This window comes from Rhinopithecus bieti, unplaced genomic scaffold (genome assembly GCF_001698545.2).
Source record: "Rhinopithecus bieti isolate Rb0 unplaced genomic scaffold, ASM169854v2 scaffold_5341, whole genome shotgun sequence".
In the NCBI taxonomy this organism is placed as follows: domain Eukaryota; kingdom Metazoa; phylum Chordata; class Mammalia; order Primates; family Cercopithecidae; genus Rhinopithecus; species Rhinopithecus bieti.
This window is the reverse complement of record NW_016804835.1, coordinates 228,060-245,162: the sequence shown is the minus strand read 5'-3', so window position 1 is coordinate 245,162 and position 17,103 is coordinate 228,060. Positions and strand designations below refer to the sequence as shown.

At 41.4% G+C, this 17,103-nt stretch overlaps 1 protein-coding gene across 5 annotated transcripts in view; it reads left to right on the top strand.

Annotated features, from left to right (window-relative positions):
* Positions 1-17,103, top strand: part of RASGRP3 (RAS guanyl releasing protein 3) — a 131,505-nt gene that overhangs the window by 85,399 nt on the left and 29,003 nt on the right. For 4 of the 5 annotated variants that reach the window (XM_017870617.1, XM_017870620.1, XM_017870618.1 and 1 more), the window contains 7 exons: positions 1,429-1,491; positions 2,056-2,187; positions 3,445-3,592; positions 5,388-5,561; positions 5,939-6,055; positions 8,971-9,246; positions 16,305-16,382. In XM_017870617.1, the coding sequence (XP_017726106.1) occupies positions 1,429-1,491; positions 2,056-2,187; positions 3,445-3,592; positions 5,388-5,561; positions 5,939-6,055; positions 8,971-9,246; positions 16,305-16,382 (988 nt within the window). Of the gene's footprint in view, positions 1-1,428; positions 1,492-2,055; positions 2,188-2,230; positions 2,322-3,444; positions 3,593-5,387; positions 5,562-5,938; positions 6,056-8,970; positions 9,247-16,304; positions 16,383-17,103 lie in introns of those variants that run through there. The other variant, XM_017870622.1, reaches the window with a different exon arrangement.

Below are 17,103 nucleotides of genomic sequence, written 5' to 3'. Positions count from 1 at the left end.
AAAAAATACAAAAAACTAGCCGGGCAAGGTGGCGGGCGCCTGTAGTCCCAGCTACTCGGGAGGCTGAGGCAGGAGAATGGCATAAACCTGGGAGGCGGAGCTTGCAGTGAGCTGAGATCCAGCCACTGCACTCCAGCCGGGAGACAGAGCGAGACTCCGTCTCAAAAAAAAAAAAAAAAGCAAAGACACAAACACACGCATTAGCCTAGGTTTAGGTTTACACAGGCTCAGGATCCTCAATATCACTGTCTTCCACCTCCACCTCTTATTCCACTGGAATGTCTGAGGGGTAGTAACAGGCATGGAGCTGTCATCTCCTATGATAACAACCCCTCCTTCTGGAATAGCTCCTGAAGAACCTGCTGAGGCTGTGTTACAGTTAACTTTTTAATTTTTTTTACACAAGTAAAAGGAGTACTCTAAAATTACAACAAAAAATAGTATAGTAAGTCCATAAACCGATAAGTCATTTATTCTCATTATCAAGTATCATATACTGTACATGACTGTATATACTAGACTTTTACATGACTCACACAACAGCAGATTTGTTTACACCATCATCACCACAAACACATGAGTAATGCATTGGGTTACAACATTATGCTGGCTACCATGTCACTAGGCAACAGGAATTTTTCAATCCCACTATAATCTTATTGGACCACTGTCATATATGCAGTCCTTCATTGACTGAAACGTCGTTATGTGGTGCATAACTGTATAAGGCATTAATCCTAAATACAAAATCTTTTTGGTTAAAATAGTATTTCTTGGCCAGGTGCGGTGGCTCACGCCTGTAATCCCAGCACTTTGGGAGGCCAAGGCAGGCGGATCACAAGGTCAGGAGATCGAGACCATCCTGGCTAACACAGTGGACCCCCATCTCTACTAAAAATACAAAAAATTAGCCGGATGTGGTGGCGTACGCCTGTAGTCCCAGCTACTCAGGAAGCTGAGGCAGGAGAATGGCGTGAACCCGGGAGGCAGAGTTTGCAGTGAGCCGAGATTGCACCACTGCACTCCAGCCTGGGTGACAGAGCCAGACTCCGTCTCAAAAAATAATAATAATAAAAATAAAAATAGATAGTGTTTCTCTGTACTATCAGTTTTAATTATGTATAGTTGCCAGTCTATTTGTAATTACAATTGGCAGTTATTAGTTAAGTGTGGAGGAAGGCAAAACTAATCCTGTAACTGGCTTCTCCTTCAGACCAAAAAAATATATTCCAGAGCTATAATAAATCAGGTTTCAATTGTTCAGTGTCGAAGTCATCAGAGGCCACTTCTCTCTGTATTTGAGTGTCTTCATAACCCCAAATGTCCCCAGCATGGTCCTCTTATTAGGAATTGATATACATTGAGAGCACAGCTGCCGGTGTGTGTAAAGGAAATGAGGTGCACGGATTTTTTCTTTAACTGGTTTACGTATCGAAATGCCACTGGAGAAAGCGGCAATGAATTTCGGTTAAAGATCTGCTACTTCATGAGGTAAATACATTTACAAATTTAACTTCTTGTAGCTTCTGGTTCTGGCACGGTTGTAGTTTCCAGTTCTGCAATTGTTGACAATTTTTTTTGTTGACCTTTTTCCCAAGCTGCAGACCTAGTTTGACAACAGAGTCTACTCTGATGCCCCTCCCACCAACTTTGTTAAAATTGGCCCTCCTCTGTTGGGTGGGGTGGGGGAAACTTTATCTTTTGGACTAGAGATTAAGTAGTAGTAAATGTGATTAAGGAATGAAACTAGCTCTTAGAAAGGGTGGATTTATTTTCTTCTACTCCCTCACCACACCCATTCCCACCTATTCACCATGACTTGAAGGAAGGGTTTCCTCTCAACTGAAAGAGAGGCTATGAATGGGAGTGGTTTTAGATTGAAGGAGGGCAGAGAGAGGCTCCATGTGATGGATGGGGGTTTGGAGACAGGAGATGGCTAATTTGAAGTATGGTCCTGGATTCAGTGTTAAATGTAGTCTGTAAAATGGTACAATCGTTTCCATAGATATCCAACTTGAAATATTCCAGCTGCCAAAAATATTTGATGCCTTTCAGGTACTGGATTCTGAAATTTCCTGCAGAGTTTAATTTGGATCTTGGTTTGATTCGTATGACTGAGGAATTCCGGGAAGTAGCTAGTCAACTGGGATATGAAAAACACGTCAGCCTCATCGACATATCCAGCATGTAAGAGTGGCACCAACGTCTTTCACACTCGATGAGTCCACTGCTTAGGGGAGGAAGTAGTGATCACCCCACTTGTCCTGAGTCCATCCCACTCCTGAATCTAGGTTTGCTTCTGTGAGAAAAGCCTTGCTGCAGTGAGTACAAGCCATATTGGACACAACTCATCTCTCCAAGCTGCAGTTTCTTTACTTGTAAAATGTGGACAGTACCTTTCTCATGGGATTATTATGAACATCCAATAAGGACATAAGATAGTGCATGAAAGCATTTGGCACAAAATAGATGCTCGGTATTAGTTACTGAGTCTGAATCTAGTTAACATCTCTTATGCCTTCACTACTCAAAGTGTGGTCTGCAGACCAGCAACATTAGCATCACCTGGGAGCTCATTAGGAATGCAGCCTCTAAGCTCCACCTTAAACCTGAATTGGAATCCGCACTTTAAAGATCCCTAAGTGATTCACATGCAAGCTTGAGAAGCTCTGTACCATGGTGCTGCTGAGGTTGGCCTCGGAACAACAACCTTATGGTGGTTGACCACAGATGTCAGGAGCTGGTTAGCTCAGTTATTAGGTAACTGGTGCAATTAGGCCACTTTCATATCAACTAGGTAACTTTGCACAGGGAAGACTATTTGATGATCTAAATATGGTTATCCATCTTGCAAATGTATATTCTTGTGTGTTAGGCATCTCTGTTTTCCACTGTCGATTACTATTGAATACTTCCTTCAATAGTAATCAATAGTGAATGATCCGGGAATTATAAGGGATGTTTGGTGAAAATATATATTATTCAAGATCATTCCTAATAAATCAGAACCTCTGGCAGTGAGGCCCAGGCCTCTGTCTTTATAACAAGCTTTTCAGATAATTCATGTTATACTAAAGTATGAGAACCACAGCTTCTAGTGGTTTCCATGTGCCTTAAATCACCATCTATATCCTGATAAACTCCCAAATTTATATACTAGCCCTGACCTTTCCTTTATGATCCAGACCTTGCTGGTCACAAAGAGACTAAGTAAGAGATTCTGGATGGATCAGTGCAAAACCTACTCTGTCTGGAAAAACAACTCCAAGTTTATGTTCTATTGGCAATTGGTCAGTGGTTTTCTCTTCAAATATGAAAGACAGGGCATGTATTTTGCACAAGCCCCTGGAAGCAAGCCAAGAGTTACAGAGTCAGTAGGTTAATAACTTCCATTGAGTGAAATGGGCTTTCAACACATTGACCGGACTCACTCTTCTTTTATAGTCCTTCCTATGACTGGATGAGAAGAGTCACACAGAGGAAAAAAGTATCCAAGAAGGGAAAAGCCTGTCTGCTGTTTGACCATCTGGAGCCCATTGAATTGGCTGAGCACCTCACTTTTCTGGAGCATAAATCTTTTAGAAGGATCTCAGTAAGAAACTTGACATTTATTCTTCCAAGGATAACAACCACCATGCCAACTTCCCCAAGAGCTGCATTTTCATACTCTGAAGTGTTGGCAGCTTCTATCACTGTGCTCTGCTGGAAAAGTGCCCTTAATTCACAGGAACAATCCCTTTTAACCAAAGATAAATATTATCCTGTCTTTATTTTATGGCTCAGGAGCTATATTTCTGTCGCTATTTTCAATGTCTCCTTTCATAGGATTAAAGCGTGATTTTTCTAAATAGTCAGTGCAGATTTAACCATTCAAGGTTGATTTAGCTCCATTGACTTCTCCCAAGTGAACATGTTTTGCTAGGCCCTTCGTTTTTGGGAAAACATATTTAGTTAGGTTCGGATTTGTATAAATGGCTAATTGTGGGTGTAGGTTGAAAATAGGAATTGGAGACGTTAAGGAGAGTCTCAACATCAGCTTGTTTCTTTCCCGGAGATGGAGATCCTGAATTAAACTTCTCTTTCCTGCTCATCTTGATGGAGCCTCATTCCTTCTCTAACTCCCCCTTTTCTTTCTCTGGTCTGTGATTTCTTAGCCTCCTGCTCTCTATCCTCCTGTTATGATAACATTTTCCACATTGGTTCACAATCAGCCAACCACTTTGCTTTGTCTCGCCAAGCTCTGGGGAAGTCGCGCCTCCTCCTTCTCCTTTTCCAAGGTGTCAGAGAATGAATTACATTATTGCTCGCAAAGAAGACTGTCTTGGTTAGAAGCATGAATTTCTGAAAGACTGATTCTTTCACTAAGTAATCCTACTTAGAGAGTACCTTAACGATTCCCCGCAGGCAGGTCATGGGAGGGAGTCCCCTGCACTGTTTATATGATAGAAAGCTCATATGTATTTTTTGACATCCATGCTAACATTCTGAAAATGTGTTTGTCTTGCTAAAGAGCAGCCTTACTTCAATTGATTTTTTTCCCTCTGTCTTCTTTTTTCTTGAAACAACTTTACAATTGATGCTAATTTGAAATCATTCTATTTGCGTTCATTTCCTCCTCTTCATTGTATACCATTGTATCTTTAACTTGCCTGATTGGAATCACCAGCAGTGTGTTAAAAATGGAGATTCTTGGCCCAGCGCGCCTTTAATCCCAGCACTTTGGGAGGCCAAGGTGGGCGGATCATGAGGTCAAGAGATCGAGACCATCCTGGCCAGCATGGCGAAACCCCATCTCTACTAAAAATACAAAAAAATCTAGCCAGGCGTGGCGGCTTGCACCTGTAGTATCAGTTACTCAGGAGGCTGAGGCAGGAGAATCGCTTGAACCCTGAAGGCGGAGATTGCAGTCAGCCAAGATCGCGCCACTGTACTCCAGCCTGGCAACAGAGCGAGACTTGGTCTAAAAAAAAAAAAAAAAAAAAAGGAGATTCTTTGGTTTTTCCTCTGAAGATAGTGATCGTTTACACCTAGGGTGTTCCCAGGAACCAGTATTTTACCAAGTGCCGCAGGTGGATCTTATGACCCAGTAGATTTTGAACTCATTGGAATACAACTTTGAATCTTGCCTCTTTCTCCTCCCACCAAAGCTGTGATGTGTAGTAGTGGGTGTCTGTGCATGGGGTGAGTAGTGGGGTTTGAAAAGCAGCAAAATAATATTTTAAAGACACATGTATATTCAAACTTTTAGGATGCCATTGTAAATGTGAAATAAAAGAAATTATTCTGTTGTTATGAAACAATATCTCACCTCTTCTATATAATATTCTAATTTCTGATTTTACAAAGACTCCATTATAATTCAGAATATCTGAATCTTCCTTTCCTAGTTCACTGATTACCAAAGCTATGTCATCCATGGCTGCCTGGAGAATAATCCAACTTTGGAAAGATCGATAGCTTTATTTAACGGAATCTCTAAGTGGGTCCAATTGATGGTTCTTAGCAAACCAACCCCCCAGCAAAGGGCAGAAGTCATCACAAAGTTTATCAATGTTGCAAAGGTATGTCTGGTAATCAGACTGGGTTCTTGAGTTCTAGATGTTCATTCACTCTGTTGAGAAAAGTCCTTGAGGAAATGTGGTGTTCACAGTATAAGAGCACTGGACAACTAAACTACTCGCTGATGTCTAATGAACAAATCGTATTTTTGCCATGCAAGAAGATTGCTTTCAAAAAGCAATGCTTAGAAGCATTTAACGTAGCTATTTTTCTGTGAAGTAATAGATATATTTCTCGGATTCTATTTGTGCTTCATTTTAAATTGATGTAATTTTTTCATTAGCTTCTTGTTATTAAAATTGTGCATAAATGTACTTGTAATTCAGAAAGTTTAGACTAATTTAAAATCCTTAAAAGCATTGATGCATTTTTATTGCAGAAGCTCCTTCAGCTCAAAAATTTTAACACCCTGATGGCAGTGGTGGGAGGCCTCAGTCATAGTTCCATTTCACGCCTCAAAGAGACGCATTCTCATCTTTCTTCAGAAGTTACAAAGGTACAGTAGATTTGATCCTACTTAAAAGTAAAAAAATGCATTTGTAAATTGTTCAGATTTAGTATATGCCTAACAAATGTCACTCAGAGGGGGAAAGTTTTCCTCTTAAACCCGTGGTAGTTTATACATGGGGACAAAGTAGAAAGGGAATAACCCACACCAGCTGAGTTCACCTGGAAAGACAGGTTGGAGGTGTTGGTAAGTGTCCCAGGAAGAATGCTTTGACATACCATTCACATATTGCAGTGGTGGCCAGGCGCGGTGGCTCACTCCTGTAATCCCAGCACTTTGGGAGGCCGAGGCGGGTGGATCACAAGGTCAGGAGATCGAGACCATCCTGGCTAACACAGTGAAACCCCATCTCTACTAAAAATACAAAAAAAATTAGCTGGGCGTGGTGGCGGGCACCTGTAGTCCCAGCTACTCGGGAGGCTGAGGCAGGAGAAAGGCGTGAACCTGGGGGGTGAAGCTTGCAGTGAGCCGAGATCGCACCACTGCACTCCAGCCTGGGCAACAGAGGGAGACTCTGTCTCAGGAAAAAAAAAAAAAAAAAAAAAACCAACATATTCAACAGGTATCTATTTGGTCCTACTATATGATAGGCACTGTGATACACAAAGTAAATAAGACAGAAATAGTTACTACCCTACCTGCTGAAATAAAGTCATTGAATTACTACTCTATTAATAACACTGTGTTGGGCACATCAAAAGATAGAAAGGGGAAGACATAGGCCTTGTATACAAATCCTCAGATTTAGAACTAAATTGTCATAAAAAAAATATGTATATATATATATATATAAAACAGTGATCATTTTCCAAACTGAGCTTTCTGCCATATTTATTTTTATGACATGATAGTTCTTTTCTTCTTGAGCAAAAGGAGCATTTCATCCATGTTGTCACGTAAGAGTGCACTTTGTTATTTTTAATATTGACACTTTTTAGCTGTGAGTTTAAAAGAAAAAGAAAAAACTTCTACGGCTAATTAAACAATCAGGAATGTATTGTCCATCAGCGTGGTGGCTAACACGCTGTAATTTAGTACTTTGGGAGGTGGAGGTTGGAGGATTGCGTGAGGGCCAGTAGATTTGACCATCAGCCTGGGTAACATAACTAGAGTCCTGTCTCTACAAAAAAAAAAAAAAAAAAAAAAGGCCGGAGCGGTGGCCCAAGCCTGTAATACGCCAGCACTTTGGGAGGCCGAGACGGCCGGATCAACGAGGTCAGGAGATCAAGACCCATCCCCCCTGGCTAAAACAGTAAACCTTCTCCATACTAAAATACAAAAGAACTAGCCGGGTGAGGTGGCGGGCGCCTGTAGTCCAGCTACTCGGAGCCCCTGAGGCCGGAGGAATGGGCGCAAACCGGGGGGACCGTGAGCGGGCTGCAGTGAGGCTGAGATCTGGGCCACTGCACTCCAGTCCGGGCGACAGAGCGAGACCCGCCTCAAAAAACAAAAAAAAAAAAAAAAAAAAAAAAAAAAAAAAAAAATTAGCCAAGGTGTGGCAGTGTGCGGCCCTGTAGTCCCAGCTACGGGAGGGCCTGAGATGGAATGATCTATTTGAGCCCAGGAGTTTGAGGCTGCAGTGAGCCAGGATCATACCACTGCACTCCACCCTGGGGGACATACCTGGAAGTCCAGAGACAGAGCAGGTATGGTCTGATCAGACCTCTGACTCGGGGGCTCTGCCTGCCTCTGAGTATTAGAGAGTTTTGTTTTTTTGTTTGTTTCATCAAACCGGTTTTTCTCCTAATTGGGCTGTCTGTAGCAACCGAAAAATTATGTTCCCTTGTTCATGAAAGCTGAAGATAGGGAAGACTTCTCACTTCAACTCTTCACGCATAGAATTAAAGACCTTTTGAGCCAACTCAGGTCTTAAGCCCATCCCTGGACCAATAACAGTTGCCAGAGGAATACAATGTACTGATTGGCTTAACCCTGAGTTCCTGAACCAGTCACAAACTAGAGGGATGCAATTACTCTGATGATAAATCAGAACCCATTCTTGGTCCTGGAAATGGAAATAGCTCTGTCTGAGTCACAAGGGCTGCTTTGGGAGAGAGTAGACTAATTAAAATCGGGGTCTACTAGAAAGACCATGCCCAGTTGCTGTGAAGCAACCAACAATAACTTGTCCATATAAACAAGAGAAAGTAAGCCACAGAAGTACTGTTGTTTGACCTCAAACTCTGTACTCATTCCAAGTATAATGGAACTTATTAGGTAATAAGTATTTCATTTTTTTAGCTTTGTACCAAATCTCAAGTAAAAGGCAAAAACAAATTTTAAATGTTGTGAAGAATAAGAATCTGATAGAAGCTTATAGAGGCTTGGAGAACTACCCGTATATCTTTTAAAATTATTTATAGGAACTTCTCTTACTTACAGAGAAAGAAACCAAGGCCCAAAGAAGTGAAGTGACTTGTTCAAGGTCACCCTTCTAGTTAGGCAGAATATAGAACCACAGTTATCTCATAACGCATTGCAACTTTCCCTACCCCACAGTGTCCCAGATTAACCTCAAGTAATATCTGGAATGCAACTTTCTTGGAACAACTAAAAAATTTTAATATTCGACATGCTTGAATTTGTGGACAGTAATATTTTCATAAATTCCCAAACACTTGAGAATACATGATGCCATTTAATATCCCAACATCTCTAGTAGGTAGGCAGACATGTAGGTTATTTCCATTTTATAGCAAAATGGAACCAGCTGCTCAATGCATAGCCAGGCCTAGTACGTTTTCTAACTTTCTTTTTCTTGATTAATATTTCCCTGTAGCAACATTGGTGCAAGTGATACTTTTCTCAGTAGCTGAGGAATTTCCTAGCCACACATTGCAGGGCCTGGGGGTGTACAGAAGGGAAAAAGCTGTTTGAAATTCTACTTTTCCATCTGTTCCCAGAACTGGAATGAAATGACAGAGTTGGTCTCCTCCAACGGTAATTACTGCAATTACCGCAAGGCCTTTGCCGACTGCGATGGCTTCAAAATCCCCATCCTTGGAGTACACTTGAAAGACTTGATAGCAGTCCATGTCATTTTCCCAGACTGGACGGAGGAGAACAAAGTGAACATTGTGAAAATGCACCAGCTCTCCGTTACCCTGAGTGAACTAGTCTCCCTGCAGAATGCCTCTCACCACCTAGAACCCAACATGGATTTGATCAACCTGCTCACAGTGAGTTCCAAGGAGCCAAGTTTGGGCTCTGTAACTCTTCTGTACCTTTCTTTCCAGGAGACATAGGAAGATGTGTGCCAGCAATTCATTCTGGAGGAAAATTGGTTTCAGAGTCAATAGATGAGAGGAAATCTCACAGGACAAGGGAAAAGGAACCCTGATTAGTATTTTCCATAACCAGCAAATCTTGGGGCAAAGAAATCTACCTTTGTTCAGAGGGGCCCACTCTCTGCCGTATGGCTCCACTTCTGGAGTTCTTAGAGAAGCTCCTCCAGACTCTGTCTCAGCCCTCACTCTCCTTTACCACATTCGTCCAACTCATCACATCCTTCTGTATGTCCTCCAGTCATCTGCTCCTCTTTATCCTCACTGCACTGCTTTAGCTGAAGCCTGGAGTGATGCAAGGACCTTCTCTGCAATCCCCCTCTTCCCATTATGAACCTCCCAAACCTCCAGGATGTAGTTTACAGACTGGCATTCGAGGTTCTTGAAGACTCAGTCTCCAACCATCAGCCCAGCCTTCTTTGCCATCACCCTCTCCCACATTTTACCAGCCTTTGAGAAATACTGAACTTCTTATACTTTGCACTCCAAGAAATGCTGCCTTCTGCTTTCTGGCCTTTGCACTTTCTTGGAGAATCCTATCCCCATCCATATGGTGAGTTCAAATTCAAAAGCCTGTCTTTCTGGAGCATTCTCTCTCCCCTTCCAAAGCAGTCATGCATCTGTCACACGTCACCCTGGCACTTTATATTTTCCTTAACTGTAGGAGGAGTCACTCTGAATTCAATTTTTTTCTGTTTACCTGCCTTACATATCATATCCCTCGCACCTCTCACAGTTCCTGGCATATTTAGGAACTCAGTAAATGAACTGCATGCTGTATTTAGGAGGGATGTGGCTTAGAAAAAGAAGTTCACCTGCCACTCATACTTTTTTGGCATTTGTGGCACACATGTTTAGCTGGTCTCCGCATCCTAGAACTTCTAGACACAACAGGTGTATAGAATAGAACATTTCCCACTGGCTGCTTCTTTGTGGGAAGAAGAGGCATAACAAAATTCACTCGCCCTTCCTTAAATAAAAGTAGAGGTACAACTTCCCTGTTTGGGTTTATAACACTGTAGCATCTGAAACTCAGCTGCAATACTGAATTAACTGTTTTCCTTGTATGGCTGTGGAAAATGAAACCAATAACTCCTCTTAATTTCTGAGAGCCTAAATCCCCTAGGTCTGCTGCATTGGAATAGGAGTGTGGTTTCTCGCCCTTCTCACAAACTGTTCCTAGAGCATGTAATTGTTTACCAAAGAATAAACCCCTAAGCGTAGGCAATAATGCTAGCTATACCCTTCAAATAAAGCAGAAGTGGCCAACACACAGAAACACAGCTCTCTTAAAGATGAGTTGTTGTGACAAATAGTAAATATGCAGACTTTCTCTACTGGGGGTGGGGAACACAACTCACAATAATTCAAGCACCTGCATTTATTTATTTATTTATTTATTTATTTATTTATTCATTTACTTATTTATTATGATTATACTTTAAGTTCTAGGGTACATGTGCACAACGTGCAGGTTTGTTACATATGTATATATGTGCCATGTTGGTGTGCTGCACCCATTAACTCGTCATTTACATTAGATATATCTCCTAATGCTATCCCTCCTCCCTTCCCCCTCCCCACAATAGGCCGCGGTGTGTGATGTTCCCCTTCCTGTGTCCAAGTGTTCTCATTATTCAATTCCCACCTATGAGTGAGAACATGCGGTGTTTGGTTTTCTGTTCTTGCAGTAGTTTGCTGAGAATGATGGTTTCTAGCTTCATCCATGTCCCTACAAAGGACAGAACTCATCCTTTTTTATGGCTGCATAGTATTCCAAGGTGTATATGAAGCACCTGCATTTATTAATGATTTGCCATGTATATATGTTTCCATGAATGAGTGACCAGAGTTGCAGCCCCAATCAGACTGCAGACCCACAGCCACAGGTGATGTCTGCAGACCCGTCTCCATGTGGAGCCTAGGCTTCCAGTGTCTGTGTCCAAGCTGTCCACGATGTCAAGCACAACTTCAGAGAGCAGGTGCCTACCCTTGGGCAATTTCTCATAGAGATAAAAGATAATAATGGGGTAGAGAAATTAATTTGAGTTATAAATGAAACAAGCAACATTACGACAAAGAGATATTTAGAGAAATATTGAAGGATTTTCAATACAATTTCAGGAGTACAAATGAAAAAATCTGAACTCTAGAAATAAAGGCTAAGAAATAAATTCCTTTTTGCTGGGGAGGAATCTCTCTCTCTCTCATATTGAAGGAAAACTTAGAAGCCATCAAGCGCCGTATTTAGTAAGTGCAGTGTTGGGTAGCACAGTGTAGTGGCAGAATCCTAGATGGGAGACCTTGCTTTCAGCTTTCCCTCTGCAGTTGCTTGGCTTTTTCTCCTTGCTAAGAGCCTTGACTTTGGCTTTTTTAAAATAAGTGTTTCATGCTCATTTGTGAGGTCTTTTCCAGCTTTAAAATTCCAGGATTCTAGATGTAAGAACCGGTGAAATCTTGAGAATAAGGAACCAAGAGTCAACTTGATTCTGTAGTACCAGCCCGATAGCTCATCACGATAGCACAATCCTGTGTATGAGTCACCAAACTTCAAGCCAAGATGCTTTCTCTCCCCACATAACCAAGAAGAAAGTTTAGTGCATAGCAGTATACATTCATTCTTCCTGACTCCTGAGGAGTTAATCACCTCAACATGAGGACCGAGGAGGCTTCTATCTTGTGGTCACTAGAGCCCAGTGGCCGTTTTATGAAGCACACACATATCTGGATTAAAATCATATGGCTGACCACAGCTGCCCCAATGCATGTGAAGGCATCCACATGCCAGCATTAGAAGGGGTGATTCATTTTGCCCCAGGACTCTAAATTTTCACCTGAAGTGATTGTTTTCATCTAAACATGGCCCCAGCTGAGGTCGTCTGTATATGATGGACAGCCCTGGAGGACAGAAAAAGAGAACCCTTAAGTTCATCAACAATTATGAAATGCCTACTCTGTGTGGTAGGCTGTAGCGCAGTGCTTTAACTTTCTGTAATAGTTGATTACAATTTTCACAGCACTTTTCACATACATTTCCTCAGTAAATTCTCACACACACCCTGCAGTGCAGCCTGGGCAGGGCTGCGGATGTAACATCACCCCTGCCCCTTCCTTTTTTTTTTTTTTCTTTTTTAAACAAAAGAAGAAACTGAGATTTACAAAGGACAGGGGGTAACCTTCTGCATCGCAGCCTGGGCCAGGTTCCCCTCAAATGGACATTTGTTCTCTCATGTGGGCACATTGCTGACATCTAATTTATTTCACATCTGTAAAAATTAATTAATACCGCTCTCTCCCCCTCTTCATGGTGTGCAGTAAAGGAAGTAATTACAGGACAAAATCTATGAGGGTAGGAGCTTTGTTTGTCATTTTTATCATTGTATCCTTGGCCCCTTGAATGTGGCACCAGGCATGTTGAGGGAAGGAGGATCACGCCACCAAACTGTTGGGATTCGTATTGTTTCTCTTTTTGGGGAATATCTGAAGAGGACATTTCCCTTACATCCCAATTCATGTAACCAGGAGTTTTAAAAGCTGATGCTCCTGTTGCATGGGGTATGAAATAGTCTGAATCTTTTCATGGTATTTTTAGCCCTATCAGTTACTTTTACCATTTTGAGTACATGCAAATAACTGGAAAGCCCCTGTATTTTAATTTTAGTCTCATTTTAAAAAAGAAGAAGAAGAATAAGAAGAGTTTCAAAAATGGTGAGTAGAGGCAGTCTGATGTCCAGGTGTGTTTTATTTTATGATAAACAGTCAAGCCAATGTAGATCCTACTGAAGACTGAATCTGCAACCAGCTTTGCTGAAAGGATAGGTTGGTAAATGCAACAACTTGAAACAGTGGATCAGAACATTTGTCAGAAAAAAACAGCCAGGTTCAAAATATGTTTGACAAAAGCAAGTGTTCTTGAAATTCCATTGATGAGCAGCCCATATTATAAAAAAGGTGTGTAGAAAGTAGAACAGATCATTCTTTGGGCAGGTCCATAAAGCCCGGAGGAGATCTGAGAGAGGAAGTAGAATCATGGCTGGGAAAGAAGAGATGCTAGGAGTAACCCCAAGCGGCAGCTTTACATTCATGGATAAGCACAGTGGCATTTGGCTCGTGCATTGACTGGAAGCCAAACCCTGCATTTGTGACCTTCTAAACAAACTCTAGTCAGACACCCATTAGCTCATTTAATCTTCACCATAGTTCTTGGAGGCAGCTATTATTTATGATTCCCATTTCACAGATCAGGAGACTGAGACTCAAGAAGGTTAATTGCATGCCCAGGCTCACACTACTAATAAGCAGAGAGCAAGTATTTGGAGACTACCAAAACATTTCCATCGCTGAGCCAGTTATCCATTTGACACATGGAAATACCCAAGGATGTTCTGTTTCTCCTGAAAGAGCATCTCCCCGCCTTAGTGTGTGGCTAATTTGGATTCTTGGTTGGCAGTGGTAGTGCTGCTGTCATCTCATCTCCAGCAGATGCTGGTGCCAGTGATCACAGGACTTGGAAGCTGAGTCAGGAGGAAGGGAACATGCTCCTCCAAGTCTGCACTAACTCCTGATAACAAGGAATTCAGAAGGAAGGAGTCACTTGGTTTTCTCTCTTTATGTAACCTTCACAGTGCGAGGCTGCAAGCTGGGACAGGGGATACAGAGGTGCAAAAGACAGATGTGCTGCCCATTTTCATGAGACTGAGAGCCTGGTGCAGTTGTCTGTTGTGGGAATTATAAAATAGTAGACAACTGCCCATGGCTGATGTATTTTATTTGGTCTATATGGAATCATAACATTTTGTTGTTGTTAGTTCCCAGTGTTTAAAAATTGGGATAGTTTATCTAAAACTCCAGATTTCTGGCTTCTCTGAACAAATCAGAAGATTTGGCAACTCAAGGTCCAACGTTAGGCTGACAGCAATTTTGTCATTGCTGAGTAGCGATGTTCATCACAAACCACACCTCTCCCTGTGACTTCCCTAACAGAGAGCGGTGTCAGGTCCCATTTATCATCACAATTTTTTTTTAATTGTGGCGCTAAGAGGAAAGATCCCTAAATAAATTACATCTGCAAAGACTGTTTTCCAAATAAGACATTGTGGTACCAGTGTCTATATCAAAATGTACCTTTTAGACATCCTACTTGACTCTTTTATATAATGGAATGGCTCCCAAAGGCATTTGTTTGTGACATGTGGAGGTTTCCTTTCCTGTAACAAAGCAGAGCCCGGGAAGTAGGAGTGATTGCTGTTTAGGGGAAGGTGACTAGGATGTCTCTTCTTTGTAAGCAGGATTGTCATGATCTTGACATGATACTGGGGAAATTTCACAGTTAAATCAGTTTTATTTTGTTTAGAAAAAAAACTTTGTGACAAAGTGCAGGTAAAAGAAACGTGACCTGATTATGAAGTCCTTAATTTAAATGTTACATTCAAGCAGCTGCTAGAACAGTGACTATAACAGTCCCTGGCACATAGTAGATTACTGATAAATATTTGTTGAATGAATGATTTGAAAATGAAATTTTATGATGCCAACTTCTTTTTTAAAGGAAGTAGAACAGGAAAAGGAATCTTTGAAAACATCTTCACCTCTTGAGTTTTCTCTGGCTTCCTGCTTCTTTCTTTTTCCCCTCACTCCACTCTCATACACACGTTAGATAAAATATGTTAAAGAACATTTTTCGTTCCTACATGGTCAAAGAAGGGAGCCAGCACTGGTTATGTTCATGGCCGGGGAAGTGATGTGATCCATGGAGTGTTCTAGCTTTAAAGGAGTAGGTGGGAATTGTTCAGGCTTATTTTAACCTCATGACTTCTGTTTTAGGTGAGTGAGAACATGCATTGTAAGGCTTTCCAGAGTTTATCCATGTTCTCCAATCTGGATCTGTGTTGTCCTTGCCTGCAATGATCTTCCTCTCTCTTTTGTCCAGATTCAGTCCCAGTCCTCCTGGTTAAGTCCCAGTTCACAAGGACCTCCATGAATCCATCCTGATCATTTCCGTCTCCAGTGGCCCCTATGCATAATAATAATATAACAAATAACAAATACGATAATAACACAGTAACATTAACACTACAAAATAACACTTCTTGAGATTTTACTGTGTACCAGGTCCTGTGTGAAATACTTTACATGCGTTATTTCATTTGGTCCTGACACAAATCCAACTCAGTAGGGACTTTTATGATCATTTCCATTTTCCAGATGTGGAAACTGAGTGTCAGAGAGGAAATTACTTGCTAAAGGTTACACAGCTAGCCAGTGGCAGGCTCCACGCTTGAACCCAGCCCTGCCTGACTACACAGCCTCTGCCCTCGTGTATTTACTATGCTGCCTCCCTGATTTCTGACCGGTTCTTGGAACACTTAAAGTGGGGCAACTACTTCACACTCAGCATGCGCTGCCTTTTATTGGTATGAACACACCTTTTTAGGTTCAGGCCCTATTTATTCAAATAAATTATCAGGTGCTTGAGGGCAAGGAATGATTTTATATCAGCTTGCCTCACTAGGACTTAGCATAATGCTCTCAAATAATGGGAGCCTAGTTAACTGCTCCTTTATTTCCACAGTTCTTTAATCACACCTCAAAGGCAGCATTTATTACATTTACAAGTCTTATTGTTTGCATCTGTCCCCGCTTCCAGCCTGGAAACATCAGGTAGCCCTCATCTGTGACTCAGCACTGAGCACCTGGGAGCTGCTCAGTAAATATCGCTGAGGAATTAAGTTGATGGTTCTCGTCGATAACTGATGATTAACCAGGATTAACGTTTTCTCTTTTAAAGTTCATTTTCCGTCTCTGCATGCCGCCTTTTTATTGTTCTGCATTTACTCAAATTCCTGTATTAGACAGTGAACTTAAACATTCAACTTGAACAAAAATTCAGCAACGTAAAAAAATAAATAAATAAATGTAATCCAACATATTTATCCCTTTTAATTTTGTTATAGCTTTCCCTCGACCTCTATCACACTGAAGATGATATTTACAAACTGTCACTGGTGCTGGAGCCCAGGAATTCTAAATCGGTAGGTATTATTTTCTCTCTAAGGATCAGTGCCACTCACTATTTTTTGTCAGTAATTGGCTATTACAATGTTGCTTTATGTTCTAAAATGGAAGAATTTTAAAAGTTGATATTATTCTTTTTTTTTTTCTTTTGGAGGCGTAGTCTTGCACTATCACCTGGGCTGGAGTGCAATGGTGTGATCTCGGCTCACTGAAACCTCCGCCTCCTGGGTTCACGTGATTCTCCTGCTTCAGGCTGCCAAGTAGCTAGGATTACAGGCACACACTGCCATGCCTGGCAATTTTTAAAATTTTTTTATTTTTAGTAGAGACAAGGTTTCACTATGTTGGCCCAGGCTGGTCTCGAACTCCTGACTTCGTGATCCGCCCGCCGTGGCCTCCCAAAGTGCTAGGATTACAGGCACGAGCGACCACGTCCGGTCATTATTCCCATTTTATCAATGGGACAGCTTAGCCCTGACAGTTTGAGAATTATGTCTTCAAACCAGAGGCTAATAAAGAGGAAGAACGTCATACTCTGTTTTATAATTGATCTTCTGTTTGTTGTGTTCCTGCTAAGAATTCAATACACCTAGGACCAAAAAGAAAGGAAAAGAATAATAACTCATCTTAATGTTAAAGATCATTTAGACTGTTTCAAGTTTTAAAAAAGCTCCATTCATCATAAAATTAGATTTAAAATTTTAAATATCTTGATCATAATTTACAAATTTCTCTACT